The sequence below is a fragment of the Malaclemys terrapin genome, chromosome 6 (assembly GCF_027887155.1).
Source record: "Malaclemys terrapin pileata isolate rMalTer1 chromosome 6, rMalTer1.hap1, whole genome shotgun sequence".
In the NCBI taxonomy this organism is placed as follows: Eukaryota; Metazoa; Chordata; order Testudines; family Emydidae; genus Malaclemys; species Malaclemys terrapin.
The window spans coordinates 54777913-54798505 of record NC_071510.1 but is presented as its reverse complement, the minus strand read 5'-3'; the positions used below and the strand labels follow the sequence as shown (position 1 = coordinate 54798505).

The 20593-nt window shown below is 42.0% G+C and overlaps 1 protein-coding gene across 1 annotated transcript; it reads left to right on the top strand.

Moving 5' to 3' along the window:
* The first annotated feature begins 7054 nt into the window (after window positions 1–7054).
* On the top strand, window positions 7055–20408 carry CTXN3 (cortexin 3). Its single transcript, XM_054031262.1, has 2 exons — window positions 7055–7415; window positions 19408–20408. The coding sequence occupies exon 2, from the start codon at window positions 19506–19508 to the stop codon at window positions 19746–19748; it is 243 nt and encodes an 80-aa protein (XP_053887237.1). The 5' UTR covers window positions 7055–7415; window positions 19408–19505; the 3' UTR covers window positions 19749–20408.
* Window positions 20409–20593: the final 185 nt, after the last annotated feature.

Here is a 20593-nt window from a genome sequence, read left to right as displayed (position 1 = left end):
AACTGTCTTCAAATATGTTAAGTGCTGTAATAAAGAGGACAGTGATCAGCTGTCCTCCATATGCAGGACAAGGATTAATCAACTTAATCTGCAACAGATTTAGTCTGTATATTAGGAAAAACTTCCTAACTATAAGGGTAGTTAAGCACTGGAATTGGCTTCAAAGGTAGGCTGTGGAATTCCTGTCATTGTAGGTTTTGAAAAACAAATTGGACAAAGACCTGTCAGGAATGGCCTAAGTTTACTTGGTCCTGCCTCAGTGCAGTGGGTTGCACTACATGACCTTGCAAGGTCTCTTCCAGCCCTATACTTTTATGATTCTGTGATTGCTGCAAAAAGGTCTTTCAGGCCATATATCCATCCATAACTGGGACTAATACAGTACTGCCAACTCCATACATTCAAAAACCCAGAGTCAGTCCCCACCCCCACCCTCAATCCCCCACATGGCTTAAAATCATGAGATTTTCAAAATAATAAATTTGGGGTTCTTTCTATTTGTCTGGTGTTTTTTGAGTCTTTAAGGGTTCCCACTTGGAAGCTTTTCTCTGCAACCATAAGGATTTTTTTTTAAATGAAAGTTGAAATACTCGCAATCACCTGACTCCAGGAACTGGGGCTTTAATTAAAACAGCAAATATTGTGAGACTTGTGATAAAATCATGAGTGTTAATAAAACTGAGATAAGTTTTCCATATCTGGACCGGAAAAGAATACTGAACAAGTTTTTTTCATTTAGAGGTACAATTTCCCCCTGACTCCAAAGGGAACAATGTTTGAGTTAGATAGATGTAAATCGAGAGAATAAATACATCCTTATGAGCCACTGCTGCCTACTTGGTCAAAATATTTCTTTAAAAGTGCTTAAACTATCCTGTTATTTTGTAGCTACAGGGCCATAATGTAATGAGGAGGAAATACACACACACACACACACACGCTCACACACGCACACATGTGTGCACACACACCTCTACACACAACAGGATGGAGGGGCTAATTGGGAAGAAGCAGGAGTGTAGAAAGTAGATCTATGATTATACAGATCTACTTTTCAAAATCAGTTGTCTAGAGGGCTTGAGGGTGTGCCAGTATTAGAACTTTGTGGCCTGGGAGGAAGGAGTAAGGGGGAAAACTCTGTCCTCCAAGCACCTATAAACATCCCAATTCCAGCTTTGTTTTTGGAACCAAAATGTGATCCACAGTGTTTATAATATATGTGCCAGAATATTCTCATGGTGCCAGACAAATACATAGAGGAGATAGATTCTTACAGGTGTCTGAGCCAGCCAGAGGCCTAAAGGCCAACTTTCAATGAAAAACAAAACATTAATTTTCTTATGCAAAATATAGTTTTACACCTGTGGTGATGGAGCTGGCAGGAATGTCACTGAATCTCAGTGAATGTGGCATCTTTGCTAAGATCCTCACACTTGTGAGTTTTTGCTCAAAATCAAAGTGGCTATGAAAGATTGCTTTTATAGTTACATTTAAAAAATGCTTGTGTCTATCTTTGAATGCACACTGATTTCTGAACTGATGCCCATATAAATATTGATCATAATTATCATTAAACCACTTTTTATAGGAGTTGTCAAGAGTAATGTAGTTCTTCACATCAAAACAAGTTAAGAATATGGACAATATTACAATGGTATAATCTTAGAAAAACTGCAAAGAACACAAAAGCACAATGCACTAGGGAAATACAGTTTAATTTTTTCTGAACTGATTCAAAATGGAAGGTTTCAGATTAGTTCAATAAAAATGAAATATTCCAGTTCAGACTGAACCGAGCAGAAACAAAATATTTCATTTTGATTTTCCTGACAGAAAATTGAAAAATTTCAGCACAACTGAACACAACACAAATTTCTTGTGGAAATTTTTTATTTTTTGCAGAAACTGCATTTATCATCTGAAAACTATTCTTGCAGAAAATTCTTGACCAATTATACCTATTATTTTTTATCCTTTTTCTACCATTGCAAATAGATAACAAGCATGCTAGGAGTAAGTATAATGAATTATTTTAAAGTTAATTGTATTGCATTTTACTTGACATTTTATAACCATAATTTACAGCTCTATTTAACTTGCACTCGAATCCCTTAAATATTAAGAGATTCAATGTTTTAGAGTCTGGATGGAGGGGCAAGAGGAGTGTGTCCAGAGAAGCTACTAGATGGAACTGTAGGGTTAGCTTGAGTTCTAGGCCAGTCTCAGAGACTCATGACAACAGAAAGTCCACCAGAACAGGGTGATGTAAGTGTCAAAAAACTTTGCAATGTGGCCAACACAGGCCCCAAAGTAGAAAATCTTGGCCTGAGGACTATGGGGAGAGTCATCAGGGATGCACTAGAGCACTGTGCCCTTCACAGCATCTGCCAGGGGAGCTCCAGTGGATTTCACCTCCTAAAAATTGAGTGTTCTCTTTCTTGTCCATCTCCCTTTCCCCCAAGAAAACAATGAGGGAAGGGTAGATGTGAAGCTAGCTCCTGCCCTCATTTAAGATGGATTTGACTTGGAGCATGGAGGGGGCCAAGCTGGCTTAGGGAAGTATAACATCTCCCTGCATCCATTTCAGTGAATCTGGCACACAGCCTATTTTCAGAATGTCAGAGTTGACATGTTTGTCTGCCACAAAGTTAGTGCTCAGTCCTGCTTTAGGATACCTAAATGATCATCACTACAGACCTTGTAAAATCAGCTACTGCTGGAAAATGCATGCCTAGCAGCCAGTCTGACAAGATACATGGCAATGAGCAATAGACCAAGAGCAAGCCATTAGCATGTTCCTCTGGCTTCCCTTCAGTCAATTCACATGGATGTAGAGTCTAACTACAAAGGAGTCTGTAATCCCCAGATACACCTCTACCCCGATATAATGCGGCCCAATATAACATGGTAAAGCAGCGCTCCAGGGGGGAGGGGCTGCACACTCCGGCAGATCAAAGCAAGTTCGATATAACGCGGTTAGATTTTTTGGCTCCCGAGGACAGCGTTATATCAGGGTAGAGGTGTATTTGAGAAAGTGAGTTGGAGATAAATGGGCTATTGATTTTTTTTTTTTCTTTCATTCTCTTGCTCACTGTCAGAGATTCAGTCTGTTGGTGACAGCAGCATTGGTAATCTCAGACCTGCTTGCATATCTTAGAAATTTCTCTAGATGTGTTCCTACAGAATGTTTGCAATATTCTGTGACTTTCAGATCTGTAAGTTTTGCACAGCTCATTTTGAGTGACATGGCAGGGTGCAAAGTGAATCAAAATGATTAGGATTCTTCCAGTGATATGGCGGCTTCATGGTAACTATTGGTGCAGAGGTTTCATTGGGTCTCTGGATGACATTTTATTTTTTCATAGCCTTTTGGAAAGGTTGTGCAATAATAACCAGCTAACTTAAAAGGATACCTTCAGACCTATTAATAAAATCACACCAAGAACATCCCTTGAACACCAAATAAAGTCAGATATAGAGATGCTGTAGTTTAGTACTGTAATTAGAATTAATTAGTGGGATGGTTTGAGTATTACCTTTAGAGAGCAATTAACTAAAATGGCTATAATAGATTTTTACCTTGCTGTTCCTACAGAGTGTTTTCACCAAATGTGATGTATGTAATCTTCACAAGCACAGCTCTACTATGCCATAGTTACAAAGAGAAATCTTGAGGTCCTTGCTGTGGCAAACCCCAGTGCAGTAAAGTGTGAGCACAATAGAGTAAGGACATAAGGATTTAAGCTCATAGTAAATACCATGGGACAATTGTGGGAGGTATTGTTAATTTGGTAACTACAGCACAGTGATGCCATTGCTGACATCAATAGTGTCCAAGACCATGCATTAAAGCCCAATAAACTCACTGGAAAGACTCCCATTGACTTTATTGGGCCTTAAATGAATGTCACTGTTGTCATCTGTTTGTAAGACTTTTATAAAATACAAAACAAAGAAGATAAAATGAATCTTTAAACCCATTGTTTCATCAATTCTCTCTGTCCTCATGTTTATTAGCCACAAACTGTGCATTCATTGGAGCATACATGGGTTCAGAGTTGTGACTCTCTACAAAGAAGGGCAGACCAAAAGAGAAAACATTCATGAATGACATTTTCCAATTATTTAGAACCTATCTACAACTTTGTTTAATATAGTAAAACAGCCTCTCACTTAGTTTTCCTCTTGGATCTAACAAGCCTCTTCCATCCTGCCTTTATCTTTTGGTTGTTGTGTGTATTCATGCTGATCCTCTAGCTAGGAGAGAAACTGGGTAGATTAGTATACAAAGGCTAAAGCCGGTGTCACAAAGGGAATAATTCAATAAGAAGTGCTCAGCAGAAACAGTTTATTCTTTAAAAACACAAAAGTACCTCCCGATAACCCATATAACTTTGCTGGGATCACAAAGCTGTCCTGAACTGGGCTCTGCTTAGTAATTCATTTTTAGTGAGGCAGTAGTGTACTACCTCTGTGCTACCAAGACTGTGAGGCCTTGGCTAGCTACACGTATAAGGCCTGGTCTACACTACGAGTTTAAGTCGACTTTAGCAGGGTTAAATCGAATTAAGCCTGGACACGTCCACACGACGAAGCCCTTTTTTTTTACTTAAAGGGCTCTTTAAACCGGTTTCTTTACTCCACCTCCAACGAGGGGATTAGCGCTAAAATCAGCCTTTACGGATCGGATTTGGGGTAGTGTGGACTGAATTCGACGTTATTGGCCTCCGGGAGATATCCCGCAGTGCTTCATTGTGACTGCTCTGGACAGCACTCTCAACTCAGATGCATTGACCAGGTAGACAGGAAAAGCCCCGTGAACTTTTGAATTTCATTTCCTGTTTGCCCAGCGTGGAGAGCACAGGTGACCACACAGAGCTCATCAGCACAGCTAACTATGATGGAGTCCCAGGATCACAAAAGAGCTCCAGCATGGACAGAATGGGAGGTACAGGGAATTAAAATCAACAAAAGTGGCTGTGCATCAGGGAGAAACACAAACAACTGTCACACAGAATGGCCCCCCCAAAGATTGAACTCAAAACCCTGGGTTTAGCAGGCTGTTGATTTCATGGAGGGAGGGGGAAGCAAATGAATACAGAACAAATCTGGTGCATCTATTTTTTACATCTTAAGCTGGCAGTAGACGGTGCAGCATGGCTGATAGCCCTCGGCATCTTCTGGGTGCTTGGCAGAAGATACTGTACTACGACTGCTAGCCATCATCGTCAAGACTGTTCAATAGGACTGCCGGCAGGACTGAGTCTCCAGGAGACAAAGCATGTCTGCCCAGGTACCTATGATTGAACTGGAATACGACGATGACGGATACCAGTCGTAATACACCATCTACTGCCAAAAGGCAATTACCTGCTGCTGTGTAGCAATGCAGTACCACGTCTGCCAGCACCCAGATGACATATGGTGACGGTGAGCTGAGCTGAGCGGGCTCCATGCTTGCCGTGGTATGTTGTCTGCACAGGTAACCCAGGTAAAAAGGCGTGAATCGATTGTCTGCCGTTGCTCTGACGGAGGGGGAGGGGCCTGACGACATGTACCCAGAACCCCCCGCGACACTGTTTTGCATCATCAGGCATTGGGATCTCAACCCAGAATTCCAATGGGCGGCGGAGACTGTGGGAACTGTGGGATAGCTACCCACAGTGCAACGCTCCGGAAGTCGACGGTAGCCTCGGTACTGTGGATGCGGTCCGCCGGCTTCATGCACTTAGAGCATTTTATGTGGGGATGCACACAATCGACTGTATAAAACTGATATCTATAAAACCGGCTTCTATAAATTCGACCTAATTTCGTAGTGTAGACATACCCTAAGTTGTACCACCTTCCAGTATAATTAAAGCAGCACAACACCCTAGTGTGGACACAGTTATACTGGTTTAATTAGGTTTATACTGGTATAGCTTATTCCTGTACAGGAAGGGGAATAAGCTATACTGGTATAACACTGTTATTTCAGTATAACTGCATCCACACTAGGGCTTGTACTGGTATAACTCTTTCAGTAAAAAAAACCAAACAAACCACCATACCCATAATTGAATAGGTACACCTGTACAAAAGCTGTGCGTAGACCAGGACTAAAGCTCAGTACAACCCCTGTTTCTGCATCCATGCTGCCGCTCCTCCCCACCTGGTTCTGGAGCCACAGGGCTCTTATAGCAGTATATGTGGAATTTTGCATGTGTGTGTGATGAATGAGTGGAGATATTATTCCTCTTTGTTTACTATGGTGAAATCAGACAAAACATTAAGGGCCAGATTGCGTGTAGTCCTTACACGGGCCTGCAGGGATGGAAGGGGGACCACAAAGGGCCTCCCTCAATAACCATCAAAGCACCTTGGGAAACGGATTGTGCCTTAGATGGGAAACAATTTGTCCTATGATGCTGCTGCTGGGGGGGTTGGTTCCACACTGCCCCCTACACAGGGCTGTGGACAAATGCCCTGATCTAACCATAAATTGTTCAGCCTTTCCCCTGTCCTCCCAAGCCCCTTCAAAAAAAGTGGAAACCAGGGGAAAAACAGTGTTTAAATCAGTGTCATTTACTTGGCACACCATTTTAAAACTAGCGTTGTTTTCTTTCAGGAAGGGAAAATAAGAACCATGTTGCTTTACAGAGTGTTTTTTCCTGAAATAAAGCAGCTACTTTATTAAGGGAAGCTTTTGTACCTGGCTTGAAAACAAATACAGCTTCCAGGAAAAAAGAAATGCATCAAAATAAGTTTAAAAACAATCAACAGCTATGTTGACGGGTGCATGCCAGATGCCATTGCCGTCAGGTTATTTTTATATAGTAAACGTAGCCGAGAATTACTCTCACACATTGTTTTTTAGAAGTCTTCTAATTAAGGAGTTTTCCTGAAGGTCACAAACTGTAATCAGATTGGCAGATGAATGCTATTTGTCTAATATTGACAGTAGTCCTTACAGTAAAAAGAGAAATACTGGTAAATTTATGGCTTTAATTTTAGCAAAGATATGGGAATGCCCTGTGATTTTTTTTATTTATTTCCTGTACTACTTTTGAATGTTAATATTCTCCTGAAGACAGATTGCTAGGCTGCTGCTCTACTCAGTGAAGCAGAATCTACTGAAGAGTTGCTGAGGCAGAACTGAAATCATGCCTCGCCTCAAAGAAACGACAGTATTGTCAGCTAATTATTTCTAACACACAAACAGCATTCTTGTATGACATAGTTTTTCATGTAAAATTCTAAGCCTTTTAAAGGCAGCTCTAGTGCTTAGGTGTTCAGCCAGGTTCTTTACAGCCCCTGCTACTTTGCACTTACATTACGAGCAAGGTGAAGAAGAATGGAAACTAAAGATACCTGTAACTACCCGTAACAGCTGCAGAAGGAAATGGGTCGGCTTTTCTCTCGACTAGATGAAGGTACTTGTATAACAAAAACTGTATGCCCAATTGTACTTATTTATTTAATAAATAATCTTTATATTTTACATGCCTGGTTAATACTGTTTATATGCAATATTTCCTGAATAGAAGGTAAGAATTTGTGACATGGAGATCTAAAACCTACTAAAATTAAATGTATGTAAAATAAATAATACAAAGTATATGTGACCTGTACTATTTTTTTTATGTTTATTTTTTTGAAAAGTTCATTAAGGTTAACAAAGTTAACCTTTATTAATGCAAGAAAGAGGAATGTAAAATATATTAGTCTCATTGAGCAGCAGATTTCTTAATTTGGAAAGATTTGTAATTGTAATAGGATTATTTCTTCCCAGTGGGATCCAGCCTAATCAAATATTTTAATAACATGTAAAGCTTAAAGGGCTTTAACATTTAATATATTATGGACGTGTCGTAGCAATATGCAATGGAGAAAGAATTACAATGCTAGCATTTCTAAATTTTGTTAGCTACAATGCTAGCTGTAAACTTTTTAGAAGGAAAAGTACATGGAGACAAAGGGAAAAGGAAATAGTGTATTTTGTATGGTAGGTTCAAATTAGGGGCCAGGTCCTCAGATGGTGTAAATCCATTGAAGCTATGCTGATTTATACCAGCTGACTCCCACATGCTGTTCCTTTTGTTTAAATCCAGTTAGCCAGTAAAGCGAGCAGTTACTTCAATAAAGTCAGTTGCTGATTCTGGCACTAAGCACGAAGAAGCTTATGTGATGTTTATATGTAAGGAAATGCTGTGACTAATGTGCTAAACTAGAAAGGATAGTATAGAAAAATAGTACATGTGGCTGTGACACAACTTAGGTCTTGCATGCAATCACATGATTTACATTACACTAGATAAGCCATAATGGAAACCTACATGTGCCATTAAATACATATACTTACATTACATTATGCATACTTGTAAGGCACCTTGTGAAGTCACAGAGACAAATTCTGCTCTTAAGAATGAAGTCGGTGAGTTTGCATGGGTGTAACCATGGGCAAAATTTGGTCACCAAGTTTTATCTTAAAAGCAAGGATATTCCCACATATTCCCAGTCCTAACGTTTATTATTTATACATTTTACAGTTTTCAGGGGCCAAATTCTCTGCCACAATAAATCTAAAGCAATTAAATCAATGGCACCTGTGGCCATTTACACCAATAGAGAATTTGGTCTGATATGTCAAAGTGCATCAAAACTCTTTAAATTGTGTATCTATGTGCTGAGGACTAGCTTTAGCTGGTCAGATTCCTCCACTGATCCAGCTCATTTTAAAGGTATTTTAAAATGCCTGTTAATTTTAGGTAATTTGCATAAAACTGTATAGCAAGTGATTTATTAAACAATAGAGATAAATGTCACCTGGAACACATTTAACCTGGAATTTCATTTTTAGTCTATGGAAAGGGAATTTTATATAAAAATAATATATATAAATATAGACATATATAAATAATATATAAATATAAAGATAAAATAATATAAAAATAATAATTCCAGGATTATCATCTCTGAATTTCCTTTGCTGATGTCTTTAAAAGCCTGGAGATTATGCATGCTTCATCATACCTAGAAACAAAGTGGTGTTAATCTGTGTAACACCACTGACCAGTGGAACTACTTCAATTTATAGTAGATGGGGTCTAGCCTAGAATTTCATTTGCTACCAAACATCAAATGTGTTTAAAAAATTAGGCGGTTTTGTAAATATTTGACTCTGTTCACTGCAGTGTTTATACACAAATATAGTATAAGAATTGCAAAAAACACAACACATTGAATGGTAAAGGGTGAGATTCTAATTGTACAAAAGTTAGCAAATTGAGATTTCAGGTTCCTTCTTGTACATATACGTTACAAGAGTCTTTCATAAAACAAACACAAATCCTATATTCAATTATATAAAATGCTATTTTATATAAATGGTAATAGAAAAAGGTGCAATTTAAACATAACAGTGCAAAGTCCAATTTAGTTACAAACACAGTGGTTTTGGAAGAGTGACATTTAAAAAAAGAACAGTTCCTTTCCATTGTCCTCTTGATCGATCGGTCCATCAGCCCTCATAGAGAGAGCGCCGATCACAATACACCATTCATGTTGTTCAGCCACTCGCTGGCCAGGCTGTCAGTGGCTCCGGACACCTAATTGGCATAGCACACCGCAGCACAGAACCCCTGAGCTCAAGTGATCTACTAGCCTTAGCTTTCCAAATAGCTGGGATTACAGGCACACGCCACCATGCCCGACTCTTTTCCATTAGTCTGTTATATTATTTTCAAAATAAGAAGCTTGAAAGCTTTGCCAGGAACCCTAAAAAGAAATCATTAAAAAACACGACCATTTTCAATGAAAGTTTGCCTTTTTCAAAACCAAATGTTGGAAATCCTAGAAATGCTGATTTAAGGTGCACTGACCTTAACTCTGCTTGCATATTCCTGGTAGCCTGTGTCCCAACTTTCTAAAGCAGTTTAATGTATTCAATAAGTGCATCTGTATCAAAGCTAGTTACCTTCTCAACTCCATATACTTGGGTGGTTTTACTCCTGCAAGGTCACCTCAAACTTTAACAACCTTCAGATTTGTAGGTAGGCGGTTTCTGTAGCATGAGATAGGTAACTGAACTAGCAATGATATACAGGTTTACAGCATCCAGAGTAGACTGTCCAGTCATTGTAGATTGGGTGAGTCTGGGTGAAACTAGGGACAGGTCAAAATTTGATTGATAATGATAACCTTGTCACAACCTTAATGATGGAGAGAAACTGTCCAAAAGAGTGAGAGATCCTAATGTCATGCAAATGTGCAAGGGAACAGAGTTAAGCTGGCTGTGGTAACCCTAATTCTGTTTCCTGACTTGTTTGAAATAAAAGTTCAGTCCCTATGTAGCAGTGACATGGTCCTTGGTATGTTTCAATTATTGTTCCAAGGAAAATGATATATTACATTAGAACAGATCTCCACTGATTTCTTCAAACATCTCTGCCTAATCCACAAAAACAAAACAAAACCTTCTGGGCTGGCATTAATCATAAGCATTTGAGTTCTTTTGTTTTAAAAAATGTATAACTACGGCAACTGAGTGACTGAGATTGAAAGTGCCATCTGAGCCAGAACTATAATAAAATGAGCTAATGGTTATTTGCATGTTAGCAAGAATGAATGGTAACAACAGAGACTGATGTGGACAGAAAGGTATTCAATTGTGTACTCATTAAATGAAAGATTATTCATATCTGTGAGGAAATCATTTCAACAAGAAATTGAACTTGAATGTCTTTACCTCTAAAAGCTACTCATCAAGTTAAAGGCTAATCTGTTTGTGCAATCAGTCTTAATTCTATTTAAGTCATATAGACAGCAGCCTGGTGTTTAGACAAACCTCTGTTTATAATATTTTTTCCCTTGAGGATCTCTAATCCAGGTAATAACCTGGCCCAGCTCTGGCTGGCTTTTAAAACCAACAATAAGAAACATATTCAGATCACCACAGTCCTACTCTTTTTTTGATCATCTGACAGCTGCCACTTCAGTCGTAACTTTCTGTGATGCCTATAATGTATTCCTCTTTGGATCAATGTATACGTATGCAATATCATTATTTCAGTTTGACACCATTATCATCAATGTTTCAGAAACCACTGCATAGACAAGAAGGTGAAAAGGATGGGGAAGGATGGTTTTGTGGCTAATGGAAAAGTGGAAAATCTGGCTCCTATCACTGACTTTACTGCTTTACTTCCTGTGAACCCTTTGGCAAGCCACTTAATCACTCTCTGCTTCCATTTCTCAATCTCTAAAATGGAGATGATAATATCATTTGTATCATGATATCTCACAGAAGACCCAGTCAGGATCTAGGCCCTATTGTGCTATGTGCTGTACAAACAAACAGAAAGACAGTCTGTGCTCCAAGAAGCTTGCAGTGTAAGATGCCGCCACCACCACCCCGAAATCTGTACATGAAAGGGACCCTTTATGCACAGACCTCCTCAGAACTATGTGGAAAAGTTGCTCGGCTACTTCTGTGGCACCGTACCTTCCATCTCCCAGGCCCCACAAAGATCTCCCCAGGAATATAGGATCTATACTGGAAAAGGGGATGGAGGCTGGAGGAGAAGAGGGTAGGTTGTGGATGGGATGAATGCACAGGTGTTTCCCAAAGAAGATAATACAGCCTGAGGTTGTATTAGCATTTCCCTGTAGCCCCCTATACTGGGGGCAACTGTTGCCATGAGGAGTCCCTGGTACACAGCTCCAATGGAGTCACACTGTCAGAGTGCTGTAGGAAGCTGCTAGAATCACTTAGCCAACTCTTTGAGAGCCAGGGATTCCTACACAAAGGGAACCCACAGTTGCTCAAGAATGGTGCAAAGGAGCTGGACTGGGATCTGAGAATCTGTCCCTACATGTTTGTTTGTTCTATGGGCAATGTAAGATCTCTGAGGTCCTTAGGTAGTCATTTCCTTGCTTTCAGAAAGGTGAGTTTTGTAAATGATGTGAAAGATAGGCACTTTGTTGTCATTTAGCAACATTTTGTTGTTGGATTTAACTTTTATATTGCAGTGGCCACAGTTAGGATCAGAGCCCCATTGTGCTCCAATGAACTCCAGTATGAACTTAAGGAGAGACCCTTTGTGCTCCAAAAAGCTTACAAGCTTTGGTTAAGTGTTGGCAAGACTTATGCCTAAGAAGTAGCCTTAACTGGCTTTTATGATTACTTTTTTTGTGTGTTGGTGCATGTAGTTGTAGCATGATAACGAGAAGTCTGGGGTTGAAAGACTGCCAAGTCCAAAGCATGCTTCACACTTCTGTTGATACGTAAAATTAACTAAAACCAGTTATGGCTATGAGAATGATTACCCAACACATCTGCAGTCATTCAGCACACACCCCATTTTTGGTGCCTGTTCAATCCTTAAAGAAAGTAATTAGCACACAAGCTTTAATAATTCATCAAATGATTTTGAAATCAGGTTTCTTCAAAGAATGCAAAGCATTTGTGTTTTACTGAGCAATATAGACCTGCTAAGTTTAAAATGAGGTTTTTCAAGCACAGTAAAAATCTGAACTTTCTTGAGAGGTGAAAATTTTCCATTTCCCACCATCCCCAACATCCTTAGCCCATTTTTAGATGATTGTACATTATTGAATATATGTTTCCAAACCTTTCCTAAAATACTCACATTTTGTCATGCTTGCTTTTAGCACAGATTTATCTCCAAAAGGTAGTTTTAGGAGAGACTTTCAAGCCCCAATTCAACAAAGAATTTAAGATTGTGGTTAACTTAAAGCACATGCTGAAGTCATTGTAGTCTTTGAGACTTAAGCATGTGCTGAAGTGCTTTGCTATCTCAGGGCATTAGTGACTAAAATGAAGGTTTTTTTGTAGCAGTAGTTTGTTTTCAGCCTTCATTATAGCATCATTGCCACAATGTTATAATCCTGTGTCTCAAATCCTCTATCTCAAAGATTTATCATTGGACCGTACTTACATTTCCTCCTCCATTTATCATCTAAGATCTGACACTTTTATTAAACTGCTTGATCTTAGGGTTACAGCTCTTTTTATTAGCCAGGCTCGCAAATTTTTCATCAGCTGGTAGCTGGAAATATACTTTCAAAGATTTGAAATTAACAACTTTTATATACCTTGGTTCAGGAATTAATAATTGTACAGCTATGACATTTGTTCTTTTATTACATCTTCCATCGTTTTATTTGAAGTATATGTGGTTTTAAAATTACGCTTTATGTGTAATTATATAAGTGTGCTTTCTCAGTACCACATTCAGTGGTAATTATTTTTATTGACATGTGCTTGTAAGTCATTACTGATCAGGTCTCCATTGTAAATGACAGCTAATTCTCAATGGATTTAAATGGCAACACAAAAGTTTTGCTTCTTTCCACAGTTTTGTGTCCTTCCTCCTAGCTCAGGTTCAATTTTGTTTAAAAACAGTCTCTTTTCTTACCATTTGCATGAAGTGCTCTGATTGTAGCCTATTGTGCTAAATTGGGGACGAACAGAGATAACCTGTAGCCATCATCCCTCATATGGATTTCATAATCTAGGTAGATTTAGGCCTTGCCAATGCCTGAGGTGAGACTTAGGGTATGTCTACACTACGAAATTAGGTCGAATTTATAGAAGCCGGTTTTATAGAAATCGGTTTTATACAGTCGATTGTGTGTGTCCCCATATAAAATGCTCTAAGTGCATTAAGTCGGCGGACCGCATCCACAGTACCGAGGCTAGCGTCGACTTCCGGAGCGTTGCACTGTGAGTAGCTATCCCACAGTTCCCGCAGTCTCCGCCGCCCATTGGAATTCTGGGTTGAGATCCCAATGCCTGATGGTGCAAAAACAGTGTCGCGGGGGGTTATGGGTACATGTCGTCAGGCCCCTCCCCCTCCGTCAGAGCAACGGCAGACAATCGATTCACGCCTTTTTACCTGGGTTACCTGTGCAGACAACATACCACGGCAAGCATGGAGCCCGCTCAGCTCAGCTCACCGTCACCATATGTCATCTGGGTGCCGGCAGATGTGGTACTGCATTGCTACACAGCAGCAGCTAATTGCCTTTTGGCAGTGAATGGTGTATTACGACTGGTATCCGTCGTCGTCATACTCCTCAGTGAGTTCAGTCAGAGGCACCTGGGCAGACATATTTTGTCTCCTGGAGACTTAGTCCTGCTGGTAGTCCTATTGAACAGTCTTGACGATGATGGCTAGCAGTCGTAGTACAGTATCTTCTGCCAAGCACCCAGAAGATGCCGAGGGCTATCAGTCATGCTGCACCGTCTGCTGCCAGCCTAAGATGTAAAAGATAGATGGACCAGATTTGTTCTGTATTCATTTGCTTCCCCCTCCCTCCGTGAAATCAACAGCCTGCTAAACCCAGGGTTTTGAGTTCAATCTTTGGGGGGGCCATTCTGTGTGACAGTTGTTTGTGTTTCTCCCTGATGCACAGCCACCTTTGTTGATTTTAATTCCCTGTAAGCCAAGTCGTCACTCGCCCGCCCCTCCCTCCCTCCGTCAGACAATAGTTTTGCGCCTTTTTTCAGCCCAGACGCCGTAGCACTGGGATCATGGAGCCTGCTCAGATCACCACGGCAATTATGAGCGCTATGAACACCATGCGCATTGTCCTGGAGTATATGCAGAGCCAGAACATGCCAAAGCAAAACCAGGCAAGGAGGCGATTGCAGCGCGGCGACGAGAGTGATGAGGAAATTGACATGGACATAGACCTCTCACAAAGTACAGGCCCCAGCAATGTGCAAATCATGATGTTACTGGGGCAGGTTCATGGCGTGGAAACACCGATTCTGGGCCCGGGAAACAAGCACAGACTGATGGGACCGCATCGTGTTGCAGGTTTGAGATGATTCAGAGTTGCCGCGAAACTTTCGTATGCGTAAGGGCACTTTTATGGAACTTTGTGACTTGCTTTCCCCTGCCCTGAAGCGCCAGAATACCAGGATGAGAGCAGCCCTCACAGTTGAGAAGCGAGTGGCGATAGCCCTGTGGAAGCTTGTAACGCCAGACAGCTACCGGTCAGTCGGGAATCAATTTGGAGTGGGCAAATCTACTGTGGGGGCTGCTGTGATCCAAGTAGCCAACGCAATCAAAGACCTGTTGATATCAAGGGTAGTGACTCTGGGAAACGTGCAAGTCATAGTGGATGGCTTTGCTGCAATGGGATTCCCAAACTGTGGTGGGGCGATAGACGGAACCCATATCCCTATCTTGTCACTGGAGCACCAAGCCACCGAGTACATAAACCGCAAGGAGTACTTATCAATGCTGCTGCAAGCACTGGTGGATCACAAGGGATGTTTCACTAACATCAATGTGGGATGTCCGGGAAAGGTACATGATGCTTGCATCTTCAGGAACTCTGGTCTGTTTCAAAAGCTGGAGGAAGGGACTTTCTTCCCAGACCAGAAAATAACCGTTGGGGGTGTTGAAATGCCTATCGTTCTCCTTGGGGACCCAGCCTACCCCTTAATGCCATGGCTCATGAAGCGGTATACAGGCAGCCTGGACAGTAGTCAGGACCTGTTCAACTATAGGCTGAGCAAGTGCCGAATGGTGGTAGAATGTGCATTCGGACGTTTAAAAGCACGCTGGCGCAGTTTACTGACTTGGATAGACCTCAGCGAAGCCAATATTCCAATTGTTATTGCTGCTTGCTGTGCGCTCCACAATATCTGTGAGAGTAAGGGGGAGACATTTATGGCGGGGTGGGAGGTTGAGGCAAATCGCCTGACCGCTGATTACACGCAGCCAGACACCAGGGCGGTTAGAAGAGTACAGCAGGGTGCGGTGCACATCAGAGAAGCTTTGAAAACGAGTTTTGTGACTGGCCAGGCTACAGTGTGAAACTTCTGTTTGTTTCTCCTTGATGAACCCTTCTCCCCTCTCCCCCACCCTGGTTCACTCTACTTCCCTGGTAAACTAACCACCCTCCCCTCCCCCCTTCAAGCACCACTTGCAGAGGCAATAAAGTCATTGTTACTTCACATTCATGCGTTCTTTATTAATTCATCACACAACTAGGGGGATAACTGCCAAGGTAGCCCAGGAGGGGTGGGGGAGTAGGGAAGGAAAAGGACACACTGCAGTTTAAAACTTTAAAACTTTAACACTTATTGAAGGCCAGCCTTCTGATGCTTGGGCAATCATCTGGGCTGGAGTGGCTGGGTGGCCGGAGGCCCCCCCCACCGACTTCTTGGGCGTCTGGGTGAGGAGGTTATGGAACTTGGGGAGGAGGGCTGGTGGTTACACAGGGGCTGTAGCGGCGGTCTCTGCTCCTGCTGCCTTTCCTGCAGCTCAACCATATGCTGGAGCATTTCAGTTTGATGCTCCAGCAGCCAGAGCATCGACTCTTGCCTTCTGTCAGCAAGGTGACACCACCTATCCTCTTCAGCCCGCCACTTGCTCTCTTCAGCCCGTGATTCAGCCCGCCACCTCTCCTCTCATTCATATTGTGCTTTTTTGCACTCTGACATTGACTGCCTGCACGTATTCTGCTGTGCTCTGTCAGCGTGGGAGGACATCTGGAGCTCCGAGAACATATCATCCCGAGTCCGCCGTTTTCTCCTTCTAATCTTCTTCACTAGACTCTGCGAAGGAGAAACATTTGCAGCTGGTGGAGGAGAAGGGAGAGGTGGTTAAAAAAGACACATTTTAGAAAACAATGGGAACACTCTTTCACGTTAACTTTGCTGTTCACGTTATACAGCACATGTGCTTTCGTTACAAAGTCGCATTTTTCTTCTTATATTGAGGGCCTACCGGTTTGCTGTGAGAGATCACTCATGCAGTGCCAGGCAACAGAATTCGGCTTGCAGGCAGCCATGGTAAGCCACAGTCTTTTGGCTTTTTTAACCTTCATAATATGTGGGAATGGTTTCAAACAGCAGCGCCCTCATTTCCCATACCAAGCACCCGTTGGGTTGGCCCTTTAAAATGCATTTGCAATGTAAAAGGAGGGGCTGCGGTTTCCGGGTTAACATGCAGCACAAACCCAACTACCCGCCCCCCTCCCCCACACACCAATTCTCTGGGATGATCACTTCACCCCCCTCCCCACCGCGCGGCTAACAGCGGGGAGCATTTCTGTTCAGCCGAGCAGGAACGGGCACCTCTGAATGTCCCCTTAATAAAATCACCCCATTTCAACCAGATGACCGTGAATGATATCACTCTCCTGAGGATAACAAAGAGAGACAAGGAATGGATGTTGTCTGCATGCCAGCAAACACCTGGACCATACGCTGCCATGCTTTGTTATGCAATGATTCCAGACTGTGTCCTACTGGCTTGGCGTGGTAAAATGTCCTACCGTGGCTGACGGGATAAGGCAGCCCTCCCCAGAAACCTTTTGCAAAGGCTTTGGGAGTACATGAAGGAGAGCTTTCTGGAGATGTCCCTGGAGGATTTCCGCTCCATCCCCATACACGTTAACAGACTTTTCTAGTAGCTGTACTGGCCGTGATTGCCAGGGCAAATTAATCATTAAACATGCTTGCTTTTAAACCATGTGTAATATTTACAAAGGTACACTCACCAGAGGTCCCTTGTGTGCCCTTAGGGTCTGGGAGCACGCCTTGGGTGAGTTCGGGGTTACTGGTTCCAGGTCCAGGGTGATAAACATATCCTGGCTGTTGGGGAAACCGGTTTCTCTGCTTCCTTGCTGTGAGCTATCTTCATTGTCTTCATCATCATCTTCCTCGTACCCCGAACCCGCTTCCCTGTTGCATGATTCTCCATTGATGGAGTCAAAGCACACGGTTGGGATAGTGGTGGCTGCACCCCCTAGCATGGCATGCAGCTCTGCGTAGAAGCGGCATGTTTGCGGCTCTGCCCTGGACCTTCTGTTTGCCTCTCTGGCTTTGTGGTAGGCTTGCCTTAGCTCCTTAATTTTCACGTGGCACTGCTGTTCGTCCCTGTTATGGCCTCTGTCCTTCATGGCCTTTGAGACCTTTTCTAATATTTTGCCATTTTGTTTACTGCTACAGAGTTCAGCTAGCACTGATTCGTCTCCCCATATGGCGAGCAGATCCCGTACCTCTCGTTCGGTCCATGCTGGAGCTCTTTTGCGATCTTGGGACTCCATCATAGTTACCTGTGCTGATGAGCTCTGCGTGGTCACCTGTGCTCTCCACGTTGGGCAAACAGGAAATGAAATTCTAAAGTTCGCGGGGCTTTTCCTATCTACTTGGTCAATGCATCTGAGTTGAGAGTGCTGTCCAGAGCGGTCACAATGAAGCACTGTGGGATAGCTCCCGGAGACCAATAACGTCGAATTCCATCCACACTACCCCAAATCCGACCCGCAAAGGCCGATTTCAGCGCTAATTCCCTCGTTGGAGGTGGAGTAAAGAAACCGGTTTAAAGGCCCTTTAAGTCAAAAAAAAGGGTTTTGTCATGTGGACGTGTCCAGGCTTAATTCGATTTAATGCTGCTAAATTCGACCTAAACTCATAGTGTAGACCAGGCCTAAGAGAAATGTAAGTACTGTAGGCAGTGCTGATGATTTTGGTAGGGGACATTCTTACAGCCACATTTGGGCATCCATTTGAATACATTTCACTTTACTCATTGATTTCAGTGGGATCATATGCAAGGATGGCTTGATCTGGCCCTGAGTCAGTACTGACCTGATGACACTACATAGCACTACGGCATGCTGTGAAATGTGAAACCTAGCTTCTGACTCACTGTACTTATTAAAAGATCATAGGTTGAATTTCAGCGTGAGGTAAGGGCATTAACTAATATGTTGGGCTGCATTTGAGTAATTTCAGTCTGCCTCCCTAAAATTCCTCTTGTTTCAAATGGAGAAGCTATTTTGCCTGTCTTTTATAAATGCCATGTTGTGCTATGAGCACAGAATGACTGCCAGCATTCAGCTCAGAGGTGTCTGCATTTCAGTTGTATGTAAGAGATCCCTGTCTGTGTCATCTGGGTCCATTTGGGATCATTGTAGATAAAAGGTGTTAAAATTTTTTATTAGTTTCTGACCCTCCTCCTCCAAAACTGCTGGCACAGTAATGACACTCTCTTTTCCCAGGTGGAATGAGACACAGTCTGCTTCAGACCTGTCCTTTCGGTAGCTTACCTTTTAGCAGTGTTCTCTGAGCAATGTGATTGGAACCCTGACACTTCCCCTTGAAAAGAGGGAAAATTCTACATCAATCCAAATGGTACATGATCAGATTTATGACCCAGTGCTTGGCCATCTTATAGACAAGATGTCTGTTCATGATATTTAACAGTAATATTAGGCCTTTCATATTATGAAACCAATAAACATGTTCAGAAAATAATAATAGTGGAATGGAAACAACCATGGGGTTCTTTCCCATATGCCCTCTGCATTCAGATGAGACCACACACAAAAATAAGGTGCATTCATAGCTAACATTTTTTCCCCCTTCCCCTGCAGATAACACAAGTACATCTAAGTGACTTCTACCATGGCCTCAGCAAATTGATGATGAAATAAGGAAACTGTGGGATTACTCCTTTCAGCTTCCCTGGACAATGGAAGGAGAGCCTTTCACCTCTACTTTGTTGCCACCTGGGAATGTTCCACAAGACGCTAGCTTGACCCTGGAGCAGAAAACCACATTTGTCTTTGTGATCTTATTATTTATTTTCTTAGGCATCCTCATTGTCCGATGCTTCCGAATTCTCTTAGACCCCTACAGAAGTATGCCCACCTCCACCTGGGCTGACGGACTTGATGGGCTAGAGAAAGGCCAGTTTGATTATGCCCTGGCTTAGACTGAGGACTCAGAAATACTATTTAGAGGAGTTTGATTTAAAAAAAAATTCCTGGAATGTAGATTTATTTCCCCCCAATTTTCTCAGATACTATAAAACCTGCCTTGCATGACTGCACAAAATATTAATTAGTTTTTAAATAAATGTCAAAGCGAGTTAAACATTTTCCCCTTCATTAGGAGACTGGTGATTCTCCTAATGGAGGGAAAAATAAAACTACAACTGCGCTTCAAAACATATTGGAACAATATATAACATAGATGGCATCTTATGCCTCAGAATAATACTTTGATTTGTAGTTGCTGGAGAAAGCCTTATTGTTTGAAAGTAGCTTTTTTACAAGCATCAGTGGATTTACAGGTGGGGTAGGAATGTTCTTTTATGTGGTGTATGTGGTGATTAAATAAACTTTTAAAGCTTCACTGACTTTTAAAATACATGTACGGGCGGGAGAAGGAGGGGTGAAAGGAAGTTAAGGAATCACATAGCAACCATTTGGCCTAGTGAGACTGGGCCTATTCCTAGCTCTGTCACTCACCTGCTGGTGACCTTGGGAAAAGTCACTTTACCACTCTGTACCTCAGTTTCCCATCTGCAAAATGGGGATAATGATGTAACATTCTTTGAGATCTACTGACATAAAGCATTATGTAAAAGTTAGGTCTTTTGATTATTATCTAGCCATAGTATTCTGTATTGAAATGATGCAGACTGGAACCTCAAGGTCCCTGTGCATCTCTTTCCTTTTATAACATGCACGGGGGGGGGGGCTCAGATCAAATTTCCTCATGCCACAATCACAGCACTTCAAAGCCGCTCTGGCTTATTCCTCTGCCATTCAATAC